This window comes from Cyprinodon tularosa, unplaced genomic scaffold (assembly GCF_016077235.1).
Source record: "Cyprinodon tularosa strain WSP-4 unplaced genomic scaffold, ASM1607723v1 ctg458, whole genome shotgun sequence".
In the NCBI taxonomy this organism is placed as follows: Eukaryota; Metazoa; Chordata; class Actinopteri; order Cyprinodontiformes; family Cyprinodontidae; genus Cyprinodon; species Cyprinodon tularosa.
This window is the reverse complement of record NW_024039183.1, coordinates 57,982-85,198: the sequence shown is the minus strand read 5'-3', so window position 1 is coordinate 85,198 and position 27,217 is coordinate 57,982. Positions and strand designations below refer to the sequence as shown.

The following is a 27,217-nucleotide window of genomic DNA, read 5'->3' as shown; positions in this document are numbered from 1 at the left end:
GTTCTAGAAGATATCGACAGCAAATTAATTTTAAAAGAGGAACAGAGAAACGCGATCAAGGCTCATCTTCTTATTCTTTGATTTTTGTTGACAACAACTATGCATCGCTTAACATACGTCATGCACTCCGTTGCTCTTATTGGTTGTAGGTCTATCCAATTGAGTGCAGAGGCATTTAATTTCCCTGGTTCATTCGAAACACGTCCCATAATCACAGCTCTATGGAGCAGTATCAGACTCATATTCTGACTAGAATTGAGTAGGACTACATCAGGCTATTACCTTGTGCTACTAGATAGAAATTAGTTTTTGTCAAACAGAAGCACCGCATGGAAAGAGCAGAGTGGTGATTGCTGAAGTTGAAATGAGCTGAACCTTTCTGTGAAATCCCAATACGGCAACTAATCAGGGACTGGTTCTAGGCAAAGCTTTTTTCACTTAAAATGGATTACAGAGATAAACAATATTAACAAAGGTAGAGATGAGGAATGGTATAAAGACGTCCTAGATGCACTGGTCGTCTTCCTCCCTTATTTCCACCATATACTCCGGTCTGTCACTGACCACAGCCCAGCATCAGTGATTTCTACAGGGGTAGATTTACCAGGACCTGCCGAATCATCGTCATCGAGACACAGCTCTGGATGACGGTCAGATGAATCATAAGTTGTTCATAGAGAAAAATTTAGCAGCAGTCCGTGATTTTAAATTTCACCTGTGCTTTTATTGTGAAATGGCGACAGCGAGGCCTTAACAGGAAATGACATGGGGTTGCCAGGGGTAACGGGAGGTTCAAAGCAAAGTTCTAGGAGGCTGGTGATATATTAAATATCAAACAATCATTTCAGCCACTAAATAAGGTAAGCATGCCCACTGTTATACTCAGTACCAGCACAAGAATAACATATGTTATTCAATACCTTTATATTGGGAAACTAGAGCAGCACTAACGTCTGCTGGGATGGGGACGTCATCATAATTTTAAATTATTGTTTCTTAAAAAACCAAATCAGCAAAAATTACAGTTTTACCTGCACAAATGAAGTAGCACTGGAAAAAGTAGGCTAGATCATTTTGATTGAATTCTGAGCTTAATGAGGGGATAATTGACCTCTAGGTGACCCAAAAAATATCTTTAATCTCAAATGTAGCACCAATGATTTTTTAAAATTATTTATTTTTTTCATATTTAACAAATGACCATTTTAAATGCACAAACCTCGACTAAAGAAGCAAAGACCATTCAGTCTCCTTCCTTCATCCTCTAATCCCTGAGTTTTTGTTTTTACGTCAGTGGGGTGTCAGCTTCATGCTCCTTAAGCTCCTCCTATTTGATGATAGTGTCAAGGGTGTAAACACTGCATTTCAAATGAGAAGCGAAGAATTTTTCACTTGGCTCGTGAAAATCACCGGTCTGGACAGTAGTGGGAAACGCGTGAGTGGGGAACACGGTGATGACTGTTTTTGTTGATTGTTTTCAACTTATATGAAAAAAAGCAAACAATGGTATAATATAACCCAGCATTTATTCACTCACTTTAAGTTTCTCTGGTGCAACACCCCATAGATCTGTCTCTACAGATCACTTAAATTATTCACTGAAATAATTAAAAACATTTTATCATTCATTAGTCATTAAAAACTATAGCTACGAAAATGAGAATCAATCACAAAAATGATCAGAAAACAAATCTTTTTTTTTTTTCTAAATGCTAACATACCTAAAATATATCAAAATAATATACAAAGGAAATAATTCATAAATTTCTAGTCTGAACTTTGTGTGTCAAATGTGAATTTTGATAGTGTTTTTCCAGCACATACTCCTTTGGGTTTCAAAAGATATAGTTTTGATCTTATTTAAAAATCTGCCTTAACACAATTGCTCATTTAATATTACATTGTTAGTGATAACAAAAAATGCAATGTACCTCTCCCTGCCAAACACCCACACAGATTTGTTTCCATGATTAATGGTGTCATTTCATTGACTTCCATTAATTTTATATGGCCTAACTCTTACCCTAACCACTACAAACATATACCTAACAATAACTGAAACTGAATTCACATCCCACTCCTAAACCTAACCCCGAATCAAACAAGATAACCTTACCATATGGGGACCAGTTGAATGTCCCCACATTATATATGTAAGTCTCCACAATGTAGGATATTTTACAAAACACTGCCCCACATTGTAGGGAAAAGAAGAACACCAAGGCAAACCTATATAGTTGCAAACTATCCTTGTCGGACTCTAGATTGATTCATATGCTCTAATCTTCCCTCATATTGCATTGATTTCAGCATTGCCTAACCCTGACCCTTACTCTAACCCTAATCATTATCAACACATAAGCCTAAACCTTGCCTGAACACAATTTACCCTTTAGTCCTATACCTAATCCCCATCTCAAGAAGAGAACATGTGATCATGGGGACAAATGTTTGATCGCAAAAAATACTGTACCTATGCCCCCAAAATGTGTAACACTTCTAGGCAATTTGCCCCACAGGATACCAAAAAATTGGCCACACACTCACCCACCCACATACACAGAAACATTATTTCCTGTATTTTTAAATTCCACATAAAAACTTAGTAAGCTCAACAATGCAGACAGGAAAATTCAAATTTTATCATTGAATAACTGCTGTATATGGCACATAATATGAGCTGTTATTTTGATAAATTTCTGTAGTTTTCTGTTAAACATCTAAGCAATACATTATGAGATATGTGTCCTGAGTATTCAGATGCATTTCAATATAACCCCTCTACCCTTAGGCAGTATCTTGGGACCACGCAAGAGACCTAGTTTCAGCTGTGTCCTTGGTTAAAAAATCTCTGCAGGACATCAGTGGTGGATTGGAGTGGAAATTATCTGGGAAATTAAAATGTAGAGTAAATGACAAAAAGAAGATAGGGCCAGAATCATATCAATGAACCCTTGGATGGAGACAATTTTTTACAGACACCCCCCTAAAAGCAGGTACAGCTGCAAGTCCATTTAAAATAATTTCTGCTCTTTATTACAAAGGAAAAACAGGTTGGCCATGTAAGTAAAATTAACTGTTGTATATCTAAAACATTAGAAATATTGCAGGGTGATCAACTTAAATCCTTGATTGTTAGTGCCCTGTCGTTTTTAGATGCATCACAACATGCCCATTAGCAGGATTTGGAAGTAATTCAGACATGTGATTCAGCTGTACTGGAGCAGATATGCTTTTAAAAGATGCAGATAAAAATCCCTTGGGGTGTATACTGTTGTGATAAAAGAACAAATATGAGGGAAAATGACCATGTTTACCATACAGTTATTTTTTTATATAACATTTTATCCTCCCTGAGGTGCTGATTAAAGCATAGACCAAGACTGGTGTAATCACAGCAGACATGTTGACTGGGAAGATGGAAAGCTTTGGCCCCTTGTGTGACCCATACCACTGCACACTGAGGGAACTAATGATATTTTTATGTGCAAATGCTCTGGAGGGTGCATTTGTATCCAGTATGTAAAGTCAGTTGTTAGTTGAAAACTAAAGGGGTACTTCTGAACTAAAGAGAACCTGATGCATACAAAAAATAAGCAGTGCATGACCAATTAATTTGTTTACCACTTGATTTGGACTTGCTTAAATGTTAACATTTAATGGCCTTTATCACCTTGGATTCCGTTTTGATGTTGAATTCACAATGGTTTACTTTGCGTCTGCCCTAACCCTTAGATCCCTCAATCACTAGATAGAGTGAATATAAACTGTAGTGGACTTTATAGTGAACTCAGTTAACTGACCGTTTGGACAGATAATCACTACTTTTCACTCCCTGTTCGTCATGTAACTCCGCCTTCACCGCATGATGCCTGCGCCATCTATATTAGTCGCTGCTGCTACTACAGCGGGCTGCTGTGACAGCAAATCCCATAATTCCGGCATATATCTGCTCGCCTAGTGACCATGGATGATGACTACTTTTCAAGGTGCATTGTGGGAAATTTCAAGTCCACTATTTTTTCAATCATTTGCATTCAGACACTCATTTAATATGGTGAAACCACTACATTGTGCCCTATATAGTGGTTAAAGTGACATTTGGACAGAGCCTTTGTCTTAAATTAGAACAACCAGTCAAAAGAACGATGACGCTTTAGTAAAAAAAAAAAAAAAAAAAAAAAAGAGAGGAAGTGTGGTGATCTAAGATTTATTATCATAGAAATGTACTAGGTATAATAATAAAGTCCCCAAATGATCCAAATCTACCTTCAAGTGTGGAAAACCATATTCCACAGATTCCATGATGTAGTTAGAGACTAAAGAGGTATTAGTAAAATTATCAGTATACTGCTATTGTCACACCTTTTTTTTCCAAACCTCTCACAAGAAGACAATGAGGCAATTTGATTATATTGACATGAATATAAATATTTTGGTGCTCAGACCTGGCAGAAAATATATAGCTTAGCATCGTTGATGATGATTGCATGACCAGATTTATGAGAATGAGAAGATGTCCTCCCCTTGGGGCCTTGACACTGTTGGTGCACTGGAACACTGAGGAACAGAGCTGAAGTGAGTCAAGGTAGAACAGGGCAGTGAATGTTGATGGAGTTGCAGTTGGTTAAAAAGTTGATCGTGTGCTTTCGTTTCATTCTCTTTATTGCTATCTTCATGCTTTGATTTGCATTTAATATTGCTGATGTGATATAGTAATATCTCCACTTAGTGTTCAAGTTTTTTCCTGCTAACTTAGTTTACACAAAAATACAAGCTCAAATATAGAATAACATCAACTTATTGCTATTTATAAGGAGTGCTGCAAGGTCTGAAATCTCATGCTAGCTGGACAAGCTTAAGAAATCAGAAGTTTGCCATTTTTATTCATCTAAATCAAAAGAAGCAAGCTTGAATTACTTGCATTGTTTAGTAAATGAAAGATGACCTCTGCAAATGTCAAACATTGTGGTAGTAGCATCAAGCTGTGGGTTGTTTGCGGTTCTTGGTACTGATGCTTTTGAAGAAGCATGCAATAATAAATGGAATAAGAAGGTGGCGCTGTACCACTTACCATCCTCACCTCAGAACAAATCCTTGATGATTGAAATTTCTAAAATTTTAATCAAACAACTGGTCTCATGCAATAACCATTCATATGAAAAAAATGTGTTTCTAAGTGATTCATACAAGTGATTTAGGAGACAATGTTGCATTCACCATTTTTTTTCCATTTCCAGTGTTCCAGATTTTACATAGGAGTCTTACTCATTCAGCTGTTATCCAAGCCTCGTTTTTATCTAAATGACATTTGTCATTATACAGGTAAAAGCCAGTAAATTAGAATATTTTGAAAAACTTGATTTATTTCAGTAATTGCGTTCAAAAGGTATAACTTGTACATTATATTTATTCATTGCACTCAGACTGATGCATTCAAATGTTTATTTTTTATTTAATTTTGATGATTTGAAGTGGCAACAAATGAAAATCCAAAATTCTGTGCATCACAAAATTAGAATATTGTGTAAGGGTTAAATTTTGAAGACACCTGGTGCCACAAATTAATCAGCTGATTAACTTAAAACACCTGCAAAGGGCTTTAAATGGTCTCTCAGTCCAGTTCTGAAGCGTACACAAACATGGGGAAGACTTTAGACTTGACAGCTGTCCAAAAGGCGACCATCGACACATTGCACAAGGAGGGAAAGACACAAAAGGTTATTGCTGAAGAGGCTGGCTGTTCTCAGAGCTCTGTGTCCAAACACATTAATAGAGAGGCAAAGGGAAGGATAAACTGTGGTCAGAAAAAGTGTACAAGCGATAGGGATCGCCGCACCCTAGTCAAGATTGTGAAAAAAAAAAAAACATTGAAAAATGTGGGGGAGATTCACAAGGAGTGGACAGCTGCTAGAGTCGGTGCTTCACGATCCACCACCAAGAGACGCTTGAAAGACATGGGTTTCAACTGCCGCATACCTCGTGTCAAGCCACTGTTGACCAAGAAACAGCGCGAAAAGCGTCTCACCTGGGCTAAGGAAAAAAAGAGCTGGACTGCTGCTGAGTGGTCCAAAGTCATGTTTTCTGACGAAAGCAAATTTTGCATTTCCTTTGGAAATCGAGGTCCCAGAGTCTGGAGGAAGAAGGGGGAGAGGCACAGGATCCACGTTGCCTGAAGTTTAGTGTAAAGTTTCCACCATCAGTGATGGTTTGGGGTGCCATGTCATCTGCTGGTGTCGGTCCACTCTGTTTCTTGAGATCCAGGGTCAACGCAGCCGTCTACCAGCAAGTTTTAGAGCACTTCATGCTTCCTGCTGCTGACCTGCTATATGGAGATTTCAGGTTCCAACAGGACTTGGCGCCTAGCCTGACGTAGTCCGACTCAATTCTAGTCAGAATATGAGTCTGATACTGCTCCATAGAGCTGTGATTATGGGGCGTGTTTCGAACGAACCAGGAAAAAAAATGCCTCTGCACTCAATTGGATAGACCTACAACCAATAAGAGCAATGGAGTGCGTGACGTATGTTAAGCGAGGCATAGTTGTTGTCCACAAAAATCAAAGCGTGCAGTTGCACGCCTAGAATAAGATGAGCCTTGATCGCGTTTCTCTGTTCCTCTTTTAAAATTAATTTGCTGTCCAGACCTAATAGCAGAATCTACTCACCTAAACTCTCCAGCGGCAGCCATTATTGTTGTCACCCAAGCGCGCATTGGTCACGTGGTTGATTACGTTACTGTTGGTCATCTGTCCATCATCGTATAAAGCCCGCCTTGACAATTTGATTGGATCGCCTAACAGTGGGCGATAATACTCGCGCTACTATGGAGCAGAGCCAGACCGAACTTCCCCGACCTCAAACTTTGTGGGCGGGACTAAGCTCGGAATGGCACCCAGGCTACTTGGCGCCTGCACACAGCGCAAAATCTACCCGTGCCTGGTTTACGGACCATGGTATTTCTGTTCTAAATTGGCCAGCCAACTCCCCTGACCTTAGCCCCATAGAAAATCTGTGGGGTATTGTGAAAAGGAAGATGCAGAATGCCAGACCCAAAAACGCAGAAGAGTTGAAACGCCAACCAAGTATTGAGTATCGTACATGCTCATATTTTTCATTTTCATACTTTTCAGTTGGCCAACATTTCTAAAAAAATCCCTTTTTTGTATTAGTCTTAATATTCTAATTTTGTGACACACGGAATTTTGGATTTTCATTTGTTGCCACTTCAAATCATCAAAATTAAATGAAATAAACATTTGAATGCATCAGTCTGAGTGCAATGAATAAATATAATGTACAAGTTACACCTTTTGAATGCAATTTCTGAAATAAATCAAGTTTTTCAAAATATTCTAATTTACTGGCTTTTACCTGTATATTATGCAACTCTGCAATGACAAATTACATTTTTATTCCCTATGACAGAACTACTGGTCACTACATCTGCAGCTGGCATGTCTGTATACAGTGGACACTGACTTTGAGTTTGTCATTTTGTCAAAATACAGAACAGTTATTGAGCCCTATGTGAGATCTAGCTACTATTTATGTAACATTTTGAACAGAAAATAGAAATTTCAGAATAAAGATTGGCAACTTGCTGCTTGAAACTCCTCTAATGGTAATACATTAATTTGGCAGGCAAGGTCTGGAGCTATGCAGCACACACATGCAATAAAAGATTTTGCAGTATGTCATATTGGTTGATGTGCTCATTAAAAAGCACCATAGAATAAGTGTGGGAATTTGTAGCCTTATGGACTGCATCAGGTTTATGAGGATTATTTACGATCTTTTATTGAACTTAACTTTTGTCGAATCTGATGTGCCTAAACACTCCTAACTGCTTTACTTTAATGCTTTAAAAAGGCCAAAAAAAACAGTCTACTGCTACCATTTTAAGGAATCCCGCTTCAACTTTTCATAAGCCTATGGACTTTACACATACACTATATTGCCAAAAGTATTTGCTCACCTGCCTTGACTCACATATGAGCTTAAGTGACATCCCGTTCCTAATCCATAGGGTTCAATATGACGTCGGTCCACCCTTTGCAGCTAGAACAGCTTCAACTCTTCTGGGAAGGCTGTCCACAAGGTTTAGGAGTGTGTTTATGGGAATTTTTGACCATTCTTCCAGAAGCGCATTTGTGAGGTCGCACACTGATGTTGGACGAGAAGGCCTGGCTCTCAGTCTCCGCTCTAATTCATCCCAAAGGTGTTCTATCGGGTTGAGGTCAGGACTCTGTGCAGGCCAGTCAAGTTCATCCACACCAGACTCTGTCATCCATGTCTTTATGGACCTTGCTTTGTGCACTGGTGCACAGTCATGTTGGAAGAGGAAGGGGCCAGCTCCAAACTGTTCCCACAAAGTTGGGAGCATGGAATTGTCCAAAATGTCTTGGGATGCTGAAGCATTCAGAGTTCCTTTCACTGGAACTAAGGGGCCAAGCCCAGCTCCTGAAAAACAACCCCACACCATAATCCCCCCTCCACCAAACTTTACACTTGGCACAATGCAGTCAGACAAGTACCGTTCTCCTGGCAACCGCCAAACCCAGACCCGTCCATCAGATTGCCAGATGGAGAAGCGCGATTCGTCACTCCAGAGAACGCGTCTCCACTGCTCTAGAGTCCAGTGGCGGCGTGCTTTACACCACCGCATCCGACGCTTTGCATTGCACTTGGTGATGTATGGCTTGGATGCAGCTGCTCGACCATGGAAACCCATTCCATGAAGCTCTCTGCGCACTGTTCTTGAGCTAATCTGAAGGCCACATGAAGTTTGGAGGTCTGTAGTGATTGACTCTGCAGAAAGTTGGCGACCTCTTCGCACTATGCGCGTCAGCATCCGCTGACCCCCGCTCCGTCAGTTTACGTGGCCTACCACTTCGTGGCTGAGTTGCTGTCGTTCCCAAACACTTCCATTTTCTTATAATACAGCTGACAGTTGACTGTGGAATATTTAGGAGCGAGGAAATTTCACGACTGGATTTGTTGCACAGGTGGCATCCTATCACAGTTCCACGCTGGAATTCACTGAGCTCCTGAGAGCGACCCATTCTTTCACAAATGTTTGTAAAAACAGTCTGCATGCCTAGGTGCTTGAATTTATACACCTGTGGCCATGGAAGTGATTGGAACACCTGATTCCAATAATTTGGATGGGTGAGCAAATACTTTTGGCAATATAGTGTATCTGACAACCAGGGTGATCTGTTCCTTGTATAACCCGAAATGAATTTCAAAATAGCTAATACAAGTTTGGCACCGTTTTAATATACCGCTGCAGTATAGCTGTGCCGTGGAATTATTTTACCATGAATCTTTTTATTAAAATACCTTCCTTAATGGTAAAGCAACATCTTTTTCTTCACCCGTTTGATTAACTAGTCGTTAAGACTTGCTGAAGAGCAGAGCAGAACAGTCATTCTGCAGGTGGTTACAGATTCCCTTCTTCTTGCTGCCAGATACGCCAAGTCTCATTTTTGCTAATCAGAATGTTAAACATTTTCAGAGACAGACAAATGTTTTTGTCCTGACGGCATTAAAGGTCTTGCATTCTTTAGGACAGCGATTCCCAACTTTGACTTGTGCACCCATTTGGGCATTTTGTCTCAACACAGATACCCCTCTCAGTCAAAAGTATTGATTGTTGTCCAAAAGGAGAATGCACGATAACTCAAATTATACTTAAATCTTTTAACTTTTTATAATTTTATGCTTTTCATCTCAAATAAAAACAAATACATTTCCTGTAATCTAGTAAGGAATCAAAATACAAAATGAAATCCTAATATTAACCTGTACTTATCAAACTGGGAGCTCCTCCTAACTCCCGGGATCTCCTGTATTATCATATTTAATGTGATGAATGAATTAGGGACTACAGAACAAATAGAGTCAGTCTGACTAAATTAGTTTTCCTTTGTTTTCATCAAGACACCTGAGCTGCTTTGATGAGCTCTGAAAGATCAGTGTAAAATACAGCTGATATCAGACTGTTCTCTACTTCCAGTCTGTTCCCCTGCTTGGTTTGGATGCATGTCAAAGCTTGTTTAATTTGTCAATTGGGTCCTCACACAAATCAGAGGCCTATTTTAAGTTACTGCCCAAGATATAAAATATTTTCACGTACCCTATGCAATGCACTCACGGACCAATAAGGGTACATGTAGGTTGGGAAACCTTGCTTTTGGATACCCCTGACATGACTTTCCTTAGTTCAAGGAACTATAGTCCAAGTTCCCATAGGGGCATTTTAGTTTGTTAGAATAACTGAACTTTATTGATCTTGCATCGGAGAAATTAACTCAACCCATTCACTTGGGGGAGCAATGGGCTGCCATTTTGCAGCAATCGGGGAGCAGCGTGGGGTTGAGGGTTTTGCTCAGAGACAGAGTGGAAGTCTGCGGGAATGGGGTTTAAATTCAGAACCTCAAGATTCCAAATGCAATGACCCAACCACTAGGCTGGCAAAAAAAAAAAAAAAAAAAAAAAAAAAAAAAGTGAGCCAGATCCAGCAGAAGTCCCATGTCTTCAATACCCACCCCATCCATGCCCAAGTGAAGAGGGTGTGAACCACTGTGTCCAGGGACAGGCCAGTTTGCATCACTAGAGTCTGTGGGATTTTGTCCTCTTACCACTTCTTAAAACCTCTATGTACAAAAATCATAACACTTCTACATAATGATCACTACAAAATGAAATAGCCTGCAGTTTTTTGTACTGGATCCTGGACAGTTGAAGGAAAACAATGGGTAGCCTCCAGCAGCCTGTATTAGAAATCACTGTCGATACTTCAGTTAGATTTTTATATTTAGATTGAATTAGCTATAAATCTTGATAATCTCATAAGCAGGCTGACTAAAAATACATTGCCTTTAATTTTATTAATCTTACATTGCAGAAATTATCTCTGCATTTAAACCATCCCCTTGGGGAGCAGTGAACTGCCCAGGAGCAATTGGGGTTAAGGGTCTTGCTCAGAGCCAGAGTGGCAGTGGGTTTCGGACTCAACGTCCTAAGGCTTCCAAGCTCTATGCCACTAGGGTGCTACTACCGCTTTTTCATTACATGCATACATGAAAAATGAATTCTCAGTGGCTGCATATATATAAAAAAAATCCTGGCGGCATCCCTGTTAAGTACACAGTGGTCAACCAGCATCTTCAAACACTATTCTCAAACCTGCTTGGATATTGCCCAAATGTCTGTATACATTAATGTAAATACAGATACCATGTTGAACCATTTTATATATTAAAAATAAGAATGGTGATGACCATGTTTTATAAAGTAATTATGACCAATGTGATATTTTCCCTCACACTTAGAAAATACTTTAAAATGAAAAGATAGACTTGCCTCATGTCACACCAAATTCAAAGCCAGTGAGTTAATTTTTGTCCTCAACAGTATTAAAAAGGCATCGCTATCCATGTTCTTGTACGAAGTTAATTTACAAGGTGGCTAAACCAGTAAACAAATCACACACGAAGCGACTGAACACATTACTGTAAAGTAGGGGTTTCCAACCTCATGTTGGCAGATCTGTTCTGTGCATTTTAGAAGCATCCCCACTCAAACAGGTGATTCAAATGACTGTCTAATTAACAGGCCTTTGAATAACTACTTAAGCATGCAATAAAGTTTAGCAGTGATTTCAAATAGCTGTGTTTGAGCAGGAATGAAAACATCTGTAGGACAGCAGCTGTTGACCAGGGTTGGAGAACCCTGCTGTAAACTAACAGTGACAAAAAGACAGGCACATCAATTGTACAATTCATTTAAATTTTAATAGACATTACAAAATGAGAATTCAAGAACTTATGCAAAAACCTCCACCATAATTTAAATAGATGTGCATTATTATAGTACAACAGCCCTTTAATGGGTTAACAGTCTATTCTGTGTTTTACTAGTGGATTAACAGGTGACTAAAATCAATATTACAAATGTCTATTTTTAATTACTTAGTAAGCTAAATTTAGCTTCTTTTAATTAAAAGTTGAGGAGGTCTTTTATTTTAAAATACAAATTCTAATCTAAGGAAATGTCAGACTTCATTAACAGGAGATTGCTTTACTTTCAGAGCTTTGAAATGGCAGTCAGCATAGAGCCAGCCAGCACAACACAAGATGCAAAGAAGAAGATTATGCCATTAACCAAACCCTGCAGAAAAGGAATTTTGTCATGACCAAACTATCATGTGTAAATTAATCAAATCAATTTCTTCAAGTGTTTAAAACCTTACCTTAATCTCTCTGAAAACCAAGGACCCCCATAGTGCTGCAACAAGACCATAGCCCTTTAGAAAAAGCAAAAAAAAAAAACAGTTAACCTTGCAGCTGCCACACCCAATAGTAAGTTGAAATAGCAATCACTGTACCCACCTCTATCCCTTAAATGCATACAATGTCATTTAGAGAAAATACCCAAATGTTAGTTCCATTTTTAACATCTGTATATTTTACTATAGTACTAAAATGTACAGGAAGGTGTGCTCTGAGCTCTCTTGGTCCCCATTGCATTATAGCCAAGGAAGCCAGGCCTCTTAAGATTAAAGCACATAAAGATCTCTTTAGGTTGAAGCTGCAAGACAGCTGCCAAAGGAGGCAAACCGTTTGTTGGTTTGGATGACATTTAAAAAAAATAAAAAATTTGGCTCTGAGGTCAACCATCTGATTCAAGCTTAACTTTTAAATTATCCCCAAACCAGAAATGTTTAATGGCAAAGTGTATTCTAACTGTACTTTGTAGTTTAAACATTTCACAGGACAATGTACTTACTGCAGTAACAATTGGAAAGGTGACAACAGCTGTCAAGTAGCGGTTAGCCAGGAACCAGCAGTACGTACCAACCGTCCACATCAACCCAGAGAGAAACCCTGAAGCACAGGAGAGAAAATTTGGGAGGGGAGAAAAAAAAAAAAAAAAAAAAAAAACCCTGACCGACTTTTTATAAAAAGGCAAAAAGTGTATAAATATCACATGCACATACATCTTCATAAAACTAGCTTAGTAAATTAGTCAGATCTCTATGCAATACCAAACCCTTGCATGACCAGATGCCAATAACAGGAAGCTGTTGCATGACATTTGTAGAACAGCCAACTCTGCCTTGGGGTTAAACTGGAGCCATTATTAGATTTACTGGCCTTAAGGGCCCATACTTCCATCCTCAGAAATAGATAGGCTGGTGGGAAGCAAGAGCCCAAATCTTGACACCGTCATTTAATTGCAGCAGACTCTATACCCAAAACCCACACCACAACTCACCCACCCCCACACTTCAAACATAGTCATACTGAGAATTTCTTAAATGCACTACCTGGTAGGATGGCTCTGGGGTAAACCCTGGGCTTGTTTTTCATCACTGCACAGTAAATGGTAAAGTACACCGCACTTGCAAGGAAAACACCAGAGGTCTGTGCATGAACATAATCCAGGTCTGCAAGATGATGGCCCCCGTTAGAATGGATGCAATTCTTGATTGCAGAAATTACAACTAAAACCATTTTACATTTTGAATGAATTGGTACATCAAGTATTAAGTTCTAAATGAAAAGCCTGAGAGACTGATAGCCTACCATTGACAGTGGCTCCATAGAAAATGCTGTCCGGGCACACAGAATGGTTCTTTATGTAGAGAACAGGTACAAATGAAGAGCCAAACAGCAAACCAGTCATAACAGCAAGCAGGCAACCACTGATGAAAGGGATACAAGATAGAGTGAAGAACTTAATGAAAGATGCTTTTTTAATCTCCTTAGAGACATTGCTCAATTTGTATGTTAATTTTAACATTTTTCCACAAAGCCTAGAAACAGAGCAGCAGTTGAAAGGGAGCTATGCCTAGTCACAATTTAGGAAAGTAAATACGAAACATTTACCAACAATACCATATAGGTACCATAACTTGAAAAATGTTTGCTCTGTTGCATTGCTTAATTAGTACGTCAGTTTCACTTCCAAGTCTAATCAATTTTGATAACCACTTTTCTAATTAGACATGCATTAACAGTAGGGGTAGAGTTTGACTTCAAGTCTACAAAAATTTTAGAGGAATACTTTAAGTTTTAGAGATTTACTAGAGTTTGTAAAGATGTTTTGCAGTATTGATAATCATGGTGACATCTCAGAAGTCACATTTTAAGCACATAAGGGACTGACAAATTTGTTTTAAATCAAACACAAGGTACCCATGAACTAATTAAGGAGCAGTGTTGAGCTCACATGATTCGCCTCGCCTTTGGTCCAACTCTGTCGATCCAGTATGCAGAAGATTGTTGTACAAAACTGCCAGAAATGGATCTCTGGAGGAAAAAAAGAAATGAATAAGTAAAGTGGTTTTGAAAAGCGGTTTCACAAAAAAAAAAAAAAAAAAAAAAAAAAGAAAAAAAATACCTACCCTGTCAATTAGTAAAGGGACGGTTTCTGACTCTGGATGAAGTTCTACATCACTTCTCACAAAGAAAAAAACCAGACCACTAAACGGAAGGATCACACAAAAAACAAACACCTTACAATGACAACAGATTAAAAACAAAAAAGCAAAACTTTCAAAGACTGCCTAATGTTTAACTTGCCTAAGCAGACACAAAGCAGCACCACAGTAATTCAGAAGTGGTCTGGAAACATCCTGAGCATCAATCCCAAACCACCCAAATCTGTTAAGCAGTTGCAGTATTTTAAAGTCCTGATTCAAAAAGCAGAAGATTATCCTTCCAGCAGTTCATGCATTCACTCCACTCACCTTGAACTGGCCCAGCCCATCAACAGACTAGCTGATCCCCATATTAAAATTCCAAGACCAAGGCCAATTGCTTTAACAATGGTGACAGCTGCTACACTTCCTGTGAAAGACAAATGAAATCAAGTACTGCTACAAGATAACTTAACTAACATCACCGCAAGCACTCCAGTGATGGTGCTAATGAAACATTAAGTGGCTCTGAATCAAATAACTACTCTGACCTAAAGGGAAACATTAAATCTACACATGCTTATACAGTGGGCGACAAATACATATCAAAGAATGTCTTACAAAACACTTTCCAGACAAAAAAAAAAAAAAAAAAAAAGCTTTAGCTCTTCAAACAGCATGCCTAAAGAAGCTTAATGTTTTCCATACACATGTTATTGCACAAATTATGAATCCTGCAGTGATTTAGTGGGAAACTGAGTGAACTCAAAGCTGGCCATTTTTCCTCACAGTACACCATTATTAGATAGATTGCAGTAAACAGGACATTTGTTTGATGCCTCAGTCCATTTTCTGCACCACAAGAGCAGAGAAAAATGGAGATTTGATTTGCTCAAAATTGTGCTTTCAAAAGAAAATACCTGTAGACCAGAGAACACCTCCAAACATCGCAAGAGGATGAAATTTCGGTGTTCGCATAAAGAGGTCTCCGAGAAGAGATACAACCCATATAGATGCACAGCTCACAAAATGATAGAACATGCCTGCAAATTAAAACAGGTTTTAGAAACATTTTTGGCATAATGTAAGGGGTGGGGGGAGTTCATATAGTATCCTTCTGCTCACCATCCCCTGTCTCTATTCGTTTGACTGGAACAAAGGTGCTTCCATACAGCACCACAGCAGCCATGTTTGCAGTTATTCCATAAGCAAAATTAGTGACATTTGTGGAGTTACCAAAGAAGAAACCAGTTTCCTGGGAGCAGTTTCCTGAAGTTTCATCACAACCTAAAGAATGTGGACAAAAGTCAGGTCATACAATTACAAGTGTGCGTGTGTGAAATAAATAGAAAAAGCCCACAAGGCTCACTGAGCTTCACATTTATCACAGAGCAATTTAAAGCTCCTTAACCCACCTTCAATGCTGAGGCAGCTCGCCATCAATAACGACGCAACAAACAGAAGCAGAGGTGAGCCTTTTACCAGAGGCATCATAAAACAAGGAATGTTTGTTTTCCTCACGACACAATTTTTCCCCAACCTTAAAACTCCACAAGAGGCCACGCGTGGTTCAGGTGCTGCCAATTACCCAATCAGAGAACCTGGCCCCTTAAATAAAGCAGCAGAGGATCCGGGCAGGCCCATAAAGCATGACTCACTTTAATTTATGTTTATCTAATTAGCATGCCATTTATTTCAACTGACATCTGATCAATATTTAATTACTTTTTAAAACTTATCTTAGGTCATATAAATTATATATGACCTAAGATTGGCTTTATAATAATATATATATATATATATATATATATATATATATATATATATATATATATATATATATATATATATATTTATATATATATATATATATATATATATATATATATATATATATATATATTGCAAGATTGAATCGCTTATACGATAGATACTTTTGTCTGAGGATTTATTAGAGTTTTGATATAAAACAGGAAATTGCCTGATTTGTTGCCTTCCTGCGTGCTTAATAATAATAAATAAATTTTTTTTTTTTTAAATTCTCCTTTTAAATAAACATTTTTCCATTTTATCCTGTTCAGCTGATGGTCTGAGTCAGTTTCCTGGAAAGGCTCTGAGATGTCAGAACAGGGATTTGAAACAGCAGATGTCGCCTAAAACGCGTGATTTTTAGCCTTCCGTCTAAATTATAATTTTTTAAATAGACATCATTAGAAATATGTAGCCTATCTAATACATTTACTTTGAGCAGTTTACATTAAAGCAATGTTTTCATAAAACACAATTTATCTTGAGGAAGTGCCTCAATAGATCCATAATCCTCCACTATAAAATTAATATCACTATTACTCACCCTCAAATATATAAATAATGTTCTGACCGCAATTAAGATATTTCAATACAAGACCAAAAAGCGAAATAAAGTTATATATTTTACATATGTATTTGTTTAAATGAACAGTCAAAAAGCCTCTCCTCCAAACTGAGTATTTAAATTGTGCTCCTCCCCAGTTTGAACTTGTTAAAAAAAAATAAAAAAATCATCTGTAACAATGAGATGACTCACAATGGGGAACTTTCGCATATACTGGCTGTGTTTCTATTTTTTAAAACTGACCCACCCCTTTGGGAGGGGCTCTTCTGTCAAAAAAATGTGGATTTTTCTGTGTTTAATCAGCTTATTTTTGTTGTTTCTAAAAGTTGGTTATTTAGACCAACCCAACCGCAGACGAAGTAAGGAGGAAGAGAAGCTGCAAACCCGTGGAGAGCATCACTCTTACAGTTTAGATCTGCGGATCTCAGCTAGTTTGGGTGTCCCAACCCGATATAATGTGGTTTACATAACTTTAAATTCCAAGCGTCTTAAACCAACTCATATTGGAGGTGCGGTCAAATCAAAGCTGAGGACCAAAATGAGAAGAAAAGCGATCTATGCGTCTATTACGCAGCGCAAACGACCCGGCTTGGAACCAAACGCAGGCCAAATAAACGGAAGCGCTGCACTTCAGACATTCTGGAAAGAAGGCTTTTCTGCAAAATCTTCTAACGATGGAACAGCCTCTCGTCCTGATAGTAATATCAGAATTTACAGCCAAAAAGCACCGCCATGGTTCAGCGCAGAGGACATTGAGAGCATGCGCTTCCTTGCAGACGCTAAAGTTTTGCAAATGAAAGAACTCGATCGTACGGCCGTGAAACCCCTTCTGATGTTTGAGTCAGCGAGAAGAGGCCCTCTGGTGTCCCCTAAACAGCTGAAAAGGACTAATGCATGTAGGGGCCAGTGCGGAATTATCCACAGCTCCGTGGATAACACGGAGGTATTTGCTTTCCATTTGGATAGGGTGCTCGGACTAAATAGGACACTACCTGCAGTAAGCAGAAAGTTTGGCTCTTTGCACGGTATGTCAATGCAAGGCGTGACATCAACATGACATGTTTCTACTGTTTATTAAAAAGAATGATCACAATATTATTTACATGTTATTATTACATTATGTTGGGGTTTTATGTAGCTGCTCTAAAGTGTTGGGACTTCAAATGCTGTTACATTACAACCTGCTACATTTATTAAGCTGTTAAAGTAAAACCTACAAATAAAATATATTTGTAATGCAGGGAAAACTACCTTCAGAGATGATCAGATTAGTTTACAGAGTTCCCCTTAATTCATTCTGAAGTTTGCAGTAGGCTACTTGGTTCAAAACGAACAATAAAGAGCAAACAGAGGATGACCAAGGAAGCACAGAGAAGTCAGGAAAAAGGTGGAATCCATCACCTACGAACAGAAAGAATATTTCCAAAATGCAAACCCACCAAATTGCAGGTGACCACTTCAGCTGACAGAAAAGAGAAACTGTTGAAAAAGAACAATTAACCATGCATTTAAAGAGAAACAGGCCCATTTAAAAGGACTTAAATGTTGAAAGAAAGCAGTTAAAGTACTGTTTTTAATTTGTCACAAAGTAGCGAACATGTACTTAAAGGAGATCTGAGTAGACTCCATAAAATATAAAGTTTGGAGGCTGACATTTGAAATTTTCTGTCTGTCTGTCTGTCTGTCTGTCTGTCTGTCTGTCTGTCTGTCTGTCTGTCTGTCTGTCTGTCTGTCTGTCTATCTATCTATCTATCTATCTATCTATCTATCTATCTATCTATCTATCTATCTATCTATCTATAAAAAGAAGATCTTGTTATTTTATTTCCCCTCCTTCCGCCAGAAATATTCACTGCCTTGGGTGGCTATTTTTGATAAATACATACATGTTTGTTGTAATCATAAAAACAATGTTAAAATGTTCACAGACCCTCTGAATATCTTTCTAGGCTCTGAACCGGTTTTTTTGATACTTCAGAGCATTTGCAACGTTTGAATCTTTTTTATACACAGATGTTAAGATTATATGGTAATTGGAAGCAAGTCTCTTTGTTGCCTTACCTTGTATTACAACAGTCCTGCTCTTTGACTCATGCCTACTTCTGCTTTCATATTTTGTTATCTGTATTAAAAATTTATGAGTATGTTAAGTTGAACCAGGCAACAAAATTTTTACACTTCTGGGTATTGAGTTCAGATAAACACTGCTGCCTTTGCTCATTCACCTTTTGACCTTGTATGAGATTAAATAGCTATAAACCATTTTTAATACATAATACATGCTTTTTTTTAACCAAACCTTAGAGAATTATTCTTACACATAACTCTTATCTTGGGGACCATATTGTTTTTCTTTCTTCTTCCTGCCTTTATCTGCTAAATTATAGGGATCACAAATGTGTTTTCTAGGGATTCTAGTCAATTTAATTGAAACTGAAAGGATACCTCTGGTTCATGAGGGTTTTTAGATTTAACATGCTCTAATGTAACAAGTTAATCCCTGTTCCTCTGTCACTTCAGATAGCCAGGTCTACCAGGTGGTGCTATGGGATGCATCGTTGTACCCTAAAGACCCTGCTGCAGGCTCAGCTAGTGTGAGGATAACATGGAGAGAGTACCAGAACTTCCTAACACAGAGGTGCTGGCATAGAAATGGTATCCCAAAGTCTGATTCTGGGTGCTCATCGATTCATTACAGCGAATGGAGCAAATTAGCTCTGTTTGACTTTTTGCTACAGGTAAGCTTCATTTCAGCTCTGTTAACATTTATGTGTCAAATTGCTTCATAAATGATTTGTACATTTTATTCTTCAGGACTTTCCTCTGGCAGATGTTGTAAACATTTAAATGCGATTGTAAATTCTGTAATTTGGCAAAACATTTTATATCTTGTGTAAGAGGTTTCTATAAAATAACACAATTTCAGACCCCCCTCTTATTTAAAGAGATTACACCTACTGTAAGTAAACTGAGGAGAAATATAATATTTTACATCTTATAGCTTTATCTGTATGTGGTGCTTTTGCATAAATCATTGTTTTCTGTTTTAAAGCAGCACTATTACATTTTTTTACTTTACTATAACCTCTTCTAAGTCCCTGTGATGATAATCTAAATTTATGAGACTATTGAGGTATCTGTCATCTACAGTTACAGTAGCCTCCAAATGTCTTCTACAGGATCGAGTAAGGGCATTTAAGTGGATTGTGTCTCCTTTTTTAGTGTCGCTTTTTGAAGGCTTTGTTGCTTCATGTTTTTTAATTTAGTGCAAAGAATTAACTAGAACTTTAATCGCATTTATGGTCACAATTCCCTTTGGAGGCAGCAGGTGTTATGCAACAGGAGGTGATGCCTTTTTAAGCTTAAGTCAATCCTCATGCAATGATGTTACATTACGATGTGGTGTTCTGATTTGATTTCTTTGATAACATCTAAAATGCTAACTGGAGCCAAAGAGACAAACTGATCAGTTAAGAAGAAGGGTTTTTAAACCCTTATATTTTATTGCCAAACCTTTAACACCTGATTAAATCTGTAATACAGTCATTGTGTTGGATTTAAATAGAGTAAGGAAATAAATCCCAACATCAGCTCTTATGTTTTGTTATGTTTTCAGAGAACATTTAATTTGTCTCATTAGATTCACAACCGTCTGGATCCAAGCTGCTGCGGATTCAGGCCCCGGCAGGAAGATGCGTGTGCTGGACACCCTGCTGCATGTAAGAACCAGGAGAACTTACAACTGAGAAACATTTTCCACAGAGAACATGATCTCAGGCATCTAGTCTTCACGGACAACAAGGGGTACTTTGACCGCAATGAGGACAACCTGGACTTTAGGCTGCTGGAGGGAATTAAGGAGTAAGTTGGTTCAGCTTTATCAATTCCTGTAATATGTTTTCATTGTTTTCCACCATTACTGTATTACATTTTCAAGGCTAGGATGTAACAATATGTATGACAGTGTTCTACAAAACCTTTGTTCGATAGACTAACACATAGTGAAGATAAATAATGAAGTGGCAGTTTCATTTTAAAAATTTTACAAGCAAACAAAAAAAAATTGACATTTGCATTTTGGACCCCTTTTCTTTAACCCTCAAATCAATTCCTGTGCAACATGTTTTTCCTACGGAAGTAGGAAATTACATAATTTTTAGCTTCCATGTCTCTCTGGCATCCATTCCACACCATGTACCCTGGAAAACGTTTAGCTATTCAGACAGATTGGTGAAGCAAAACATTGCAAGTATGCAACAGCTCCTACCAATGACTCCACATCTAAAAACATCTTGTGATTCAAGTTATTAAAAACCACCACAATCTACAGATTGGGAAAAACCACAAAGAGGCTTTGAAAAGCTGCAAACAGCTTTTTTCTGCTCTGTAGGATTGAAGGAGGGAATCAAGCAAATCAAAATGGCGGCACCTGTAACATTCAGGAAGTTATGTTTGGTTATAATATTGATATTTCATTGCTTGCAGAGAGTCAGGTGAAAAAGGCTGCGCTTGGTAAATTTACTTGAAAGAGTCGGCTTTTGGGAAGTGGATACGACAAACAATAGTCTAATTAGGGCTTACAGATGTTGGAAACAGCTAGGATTTTTATGAATGTCTGAAATTTTATGATTACAGAGTTAAGGACATGATGCAGTCTGCTCATGCACTCTTTATTATCTGAGAACCGAGCCTGAACTGAACTGCGCCAAGCCCTACTCTTGAACTAGTACCAGTTTAACGCAGTTCAGTTGTGTCTTGCACGGTCCGGTTCTGTTTGCGTGCCATTTACACTCAACAGTTATCTCAGTTACTGTTCACGGACCGCTATTAGTACAGTTTCAAAAGGGTAATGTAAATGGGGCAATAATCCAACCTTTAGTCAGAAGGGGGGAGATCTGTGCTTCAGGTAGGATAATCTAGAGAAAGCAACAAGTGTTTTAAACACTCAACAAATGCAGCCTTTATTGAAGATTTGTCAGATCCTTGTTTTGTCATATAAAATATGCTTTCAGGTTGGGCTTCAGTAAATACCTGTAGAACAACCAACAGTGAAAGTTTTTTTTTTTTTTTCCCGCTCTTGTTAAAACCAGAAACCCCCATACGAGTGCCCTCTCCACAAAATGTGATTTTGGTCCTCTTCCAGCATTTATGTTATTTCTGGTAGGGAGCTAACATTAGCCTGACTTGCTTTTACCACTTTTCTTTAATATTTTTCTTCTGCTAAAAATTATCACTCATAAATAAAAAAAAAGAATAAGAGGGATTTTATATGTAAAATCCTTAGTTATGACTAAGAATTTTTTAGTAAATTAAAAAAATCAAGTCATTAATTTGATTGAATTAAATGTATACAGTAACATCTCAGTAAATTATATGCATTTCAATGAAGGCTACTGACAACCTTTAAGCAGATATTAAACATATATTTCATTAAGCCCACATTTCTGTATTCGAAATGTTACATTTTGACGCTTTAGAAAATTAAATGACATGTATTCATTATTTTTATGTGGAAAATCGTAACAATTATCAAACAGAGGCCTTAAAATGTCTGTCTGTGTAATAAATCTACATAATCAAGAATCTAGGATCTTAATTGTTATTTGTGGCAGATAGTGATATTTTTTGTTGAGACAATGAGCTCAGGTTGCATATGTATAAACCACAGATGGCAGTGGAGTGGAATGAGCATCCCTAAAAGTCTTAAGGAAGTTCTGAAAAAAGTAAGAGAGAAAAATACACCTATAAAAATCATACAGCACACCAGGGGAGAAAGTTGAGCACTTATAGCAGCTGTAAGACATCTCTAGAGAGAAGTATGAAACATGTACATGGAGATGTAGCATGGCATATCAACATAAAGTGAAGCTCATGCTAGAACAGCACATAAGTAGGTCATGAAATGGGCTATTGAGTGTCTGCGGGGGGGGCGATCACTTTTGCAGCTCTTGGAAATGAGCATAAGCCGAGTCCAGACTGCTTCCTTTAACCCCCATGCATCATCCCCTGTGCCATCCAGTACCACGCTGTCATTCTGACACAAACACGCTTTCCAACATAGCCCTTTAAAATTTTAGTATGTAGAAGAGGAGAGAGTGCAGATTGTTTTAACTTTTCAATTTTTGGGTGATGACACCTTTGAAAGGCTTACTAATTTAATATTGGAGGTAATCCAAAAAAATTTTTTAACTACAGGATCAATTAATAGTCATTGGACACTCCAATTTGATCAAAGCGTATCCCAGTCTGTCCAAGAGTAACACATTCACAGAACAGCTTTTGAAATTATAAGTGAATCGGAAAAACATGCAGATTATTAGAAAGTTGATTCACACTCTTTACAATATTGTATTCTAAGGTAGGATTCCCAAATAAAATTTTCACAAAGAATATCATGAAAGCATATCCAATATAATGTTATCGGATTTGACCGTTGACTGTCCAAACAAAAACCTAGAAACAAGGCTACTAAAAATCAGTTTTCTATAGTGTCGGATGGAAAACAGCAACAGAGAAACCTTTATTAAATGTTAGGTTTAGCTTGAGACAACAGAACCTGCCACTCTTTCTTACTTTATTAGCTTCCCAAGGATCAGTTCTCTCCTTATTTGTGAGATGCCTTTAATGAGTAGGGCTTGAAGAGAGTGATCCTGAGAGCTTTGACTGTTTCTTTCTTGTTATTCCCTTATAGTACTACTTTTGATTACTACTATATTGATATACTTATACATTTTAAAAGCAATAACCATAGCTGAGTTATTCAGAGCTTTAAAATATCAATTATAATATGTGTTGAATATCTAACTCTACATCTCCAGGGGAGCATTGCACCTGTCTCCCAATAAACAGCCCTCGTGTAATTAAATTAGGTGAGCTATTGCAGGAACCTTGGAGCAATGGTAAGATATTTCAGACTTGATGCAACCTACTGGGTTTACTTAAACAGAAAACCCTTTAACTCATATGAGTATTCCACTGCACTGAGCATAACTACTGATTAAAGTAACTGGGACTGTTTTCTGAAAACCTCTTAATCAGAAAACAGTCAATGAAAACTAGACTACTAATAAAATCAAAAGGTGCACCCAATCATGTAAATGCTCAATATGAGTTCGCCATAGACAAGGACCACCAAATATTTGGCAAAATGTCCTTTTAACAACTTGTACTGTACATCTCCATAACTCTACATCTCTTTCGTACAGCATAAACATAATAATGTTCATGGCAAAACTCCTAATTTGACGAATTCAGACAGACTCAAACCCAAACAATCCACATTTTATAATAAAGTCAAGGAACTACCATGGAGTGAAATGATTGCAAGTCTTGCCATGCTGCTGAACTTTTTTATTTTCTGTTCCAGATGTTATTTTAACAGTAGTTTGATCTCACATATATTACACTGACTGTTCTTTTTTTTTTTTAAATAACAAATTACACTAATCTCCCCTGGTTACCGACATGAGAGCTGCAGGTGTAGTGACTGATAGTCATCTGTGAATAAAAATAAAATTTCTTATGGCAGAGTTTCATAAAATATAATGATGCAGCTTGTAGCCTGATATAGCCAATAGAAAATTGCTTCTAAGTAACAACAAATGTAGTCATTTACTGGAAAACCTAGGTTTGGATAACAGCTGACTGTGCAAGACTCCTAGGCCAAGTCCAGAGCACTCGTAAAGTTTGTTCAAACCAGAGAGATTAGAAATAAGAGAAAAATTGTAAATGTGACTTTTTACCCTAAACCACTTGTATTATGATTCTGGCCTCCCTGTCTGCTTTTTCACACAGACTCCTTCATCCATGCCTGCTCTGTTCCATGACAAAAATAAGCGTTTCTAGTCAGCGTGGTAATTCATACTGACTCTGTTATACTGCAGCATGACAAACATCCCCTCTACCATCCATCAGATAAACGCATTGAGTCTATTTTTGACCAATAACCGAGCAAAATCTAACAACCAGATGAGCCACAGAGGAAGTCAGAAATAGTGAGAGTAAAGCAGATCTAGTAAATTTTCAAAATAAGAGCTGATACATGGATGGGTTCGGCACTCCGCTTTTTGTGCTGGATGATGTAATAGACACATGTAGTGGTATGTGTGAAGTCAGCTTTACTCTCCTCTTCATCAGCCATCAGCTTCATCAGATGCAACTGTGGGCTGATTTCTGCAGAAACCCAATCAAGCTTATTTCCTGCTAGGCTGCTTTTATTAGCTTGCCTTCTCCAGACAGACAGACAGTTGCAGGCTTTTGAGGGCTTTATTTGAATACTTGTCTAGTGTTCTGTTGTGCACTGAGGTGTAGCTATCTTTGATATTTATTCAAAAAACTTTTGGTCTATTATATTTTTTCCCGTAATACATGCCAAAAAGGCTGCACATTAGGGTAGCAAGTGAAAGAGGGAATTTGTATGTTATCAATGCACACAGTAACAAAGCCCATATAGGCTGTGATTGATTATTTCTCTGCATTGACTATTTAGATCTCAAGTGAAATCAAGGAAGGGAGTCTGCATGTTTCTTATTTCTTTTGCCCTTATTGTTGATGTGGTGCACACCAGAACACCACCCAAACCCTCCCGGTATCAGATATCCAATAAATTTTATGTATAAAGCGCAGATTCACCACACATGTTATCTCAAGGCACTTTACAGATACAATTCAACCAGATCATACAGTTTGATTGGTTCAAAGTCTCCCCCACCCCCCTCCAAGAAAGACACAGCCAGTCAGACGAGCTCTGACGCAGCCCTTGTCAGAGGATGAGAGAGAGCACATACAGTTAGTCACATTAAAAGAAATAGGACTAAACTGAAAAACAGGCCAAGCTCCAACAGCTATAAACAAAGGTGTTAATGGTAGCAGCACAGTTGATATTTTCCTGTTTGGCTGAGACACCATCACAGCCAAACATGAACAGACCAGATGAAGCTACTATTATAAGGAAAAAGCAGAGAGAACATAACGTTAGAGGTTGAACAAACAAATACTGCAGATTGAGGAAAAGGGTGCCTATGTCCTCCAACAGTCTAAGCCTAAAGCAGCATAACTATAGAGCTAGCTCAGGATAACCTGAGCCACTAACTATAAGCTTTATCAAAAAGTAAATTTTAAAGCCTACCCTTAAAATTAGACAAGATGTCTACCTAATGGACTAAAAGTTCCATGAAAAATAAAAGATCTGCCTCCCAGTCTACTATTAAAAATTTCAGGAACCAGGAGTAAACCTGCAGATTGAGAGTGAAGTGCTCTGTTAGGAACATCGGGATTACTTATATGTCTGATATAAGATGCAGCTTGGCAATTTAAGGCTTTATATGTAAGAAGGAGGATTTGAAATTCTATTCAGAATTTAACAGGAAGTCAACGAAGAGAAGCTAGGATAGGAGATATATAATCTCAGTTTTTATTTTTCTTCAGAACTCTGGCTGCAGCATTTTGGGTCAGCTGAAGGCTTTTAACTACAGTTTGTGGACTTCCTGATAATAGTAAAGAATAGCAATGCATATACTTCTCGTGACTTGAGCATTCTGCTGAGGGCAATAATCTTATTTTTAACTTTTTATTCAACTTGACAGCTCTAATGTTGAGTGATTTACAATGGTCAGGAAACCCTCCTTGGTAACCATTTATCATTTCACCTTCCATACTATAATTGTGTGCTATTTTGTGTTGGTCTATTACATAAAATCCTAAGAAAATATATTGTGGTTATAATGTGACAAACAGTTTGTGTGTGCTTCTCATATCTCCATATTATGCTCATCCCATGATCTGATCAAATTATACTGCTTCAACATGGATAAATGTAACCTAACTTAATCAAGAATCTTCTTTTGTCTTTCTAGGCTTCCGGAGCAGGCTGTGTCTGTAGTGAGGATGAGGAAGCTGAGGGAAAGACTTCTCCAGTCACTGTTTCTGGACAAGGTGTATTGGGAAAGCCAGGGTGGTCGAGAGGGCATCGACAAGCTGATTGATGTTATTGAGAAGCGAGCCAAGGTCCTTCTTGCCTATATCAATGCTCACGGGATCAAAGTTATTTCAATGAATGATTGATTTTATTGTAAAAGTTGAGGCTGTTTTTTGTTTACATAAATTATTTAAAATATTCAGATCTGCTTGTAAATAGTTTAAAAGGGAAGAAATCTATTTGTTCTTTTTGTTTTTTACTAAAAGCATCATGAAATGTATAGTTATACTGTGATAAAAATTGTTTTGTAATCGCTTGCTCAAAAATATAAGGGTGAAAAATGTCAAAAATTAAAAAATAATGAGTTAAGCAAAAAAAAAAAAAACTGTCAAGAAACCTGTTGGTATATACAGCCAGAGAAGGACATGGATTAATGTAAATTTTCTGAAAAGGGGTATGAAGAAGTAAAACTTATTTTTCATACCCTCTCTTCCACC

The 27,217-nt window shown here is 37.8% G+C and overlaps 2 protein-coding genes across 2 annotated transcripts; one reads left to right on the top strand and one right to left on the bottom strand.

Moving 5' to 3' along the window:
- Positions 1-11,873: 11,873 nt before the first annotated feature.
- LOC119793623 (transmembrane protein 144-like) lies at positions 11,874-15,975 on the bottom strand. Its single transcript, XM_038300833.1, has 12 exons — positions 15,846-15,975; positions 15,556-15,717; positions 15,351-15,473; positions 14,761-14,860; positions 14,594-14,674; positions 14,416-14,494; positions 14,241-14,320; positions 13,595-13,713; positions 13,336-13,455; positions 12,795-12,892; positions 12,259-12,312; positions 11,874-12,176 (listed from the first exon to the last, which is right to left on the bottom strand). Exons 1-12 carry the CDS (start codon positions 15,922-15,924, stop codon positions 12,093-12,095), a joined length of 1,179 nt encoding a protein of 392 aa, XP_038156761.1. The 5' UTR covers positions 15,925-15,975; the 3' UTR covers positions 11,874-12,092.
- A 1,005-nt stretch (positions 15,976-16,980) lies between these two features.
- Positions 16,981-27,217, top strand: gask1b (golgi associated kinase 1B). The gene is made up of 4 exons (XM_038300855.1): positions 16,981-17,829; positions 19,325-19,542; positions 20,445-20,665; positions 26,659-27,217. The coding sequence occupies exons 1-4, from the start codon at positions 16,998-17,000 to the stop codon at positions 26,864-26,866; spliced, it is 1,479 nt and encodes a 492-aa protein (XP_038156783.1). The 5' UTR covers positions 16,981-16,997; the 3' UTR covers positions 26,867-27,217.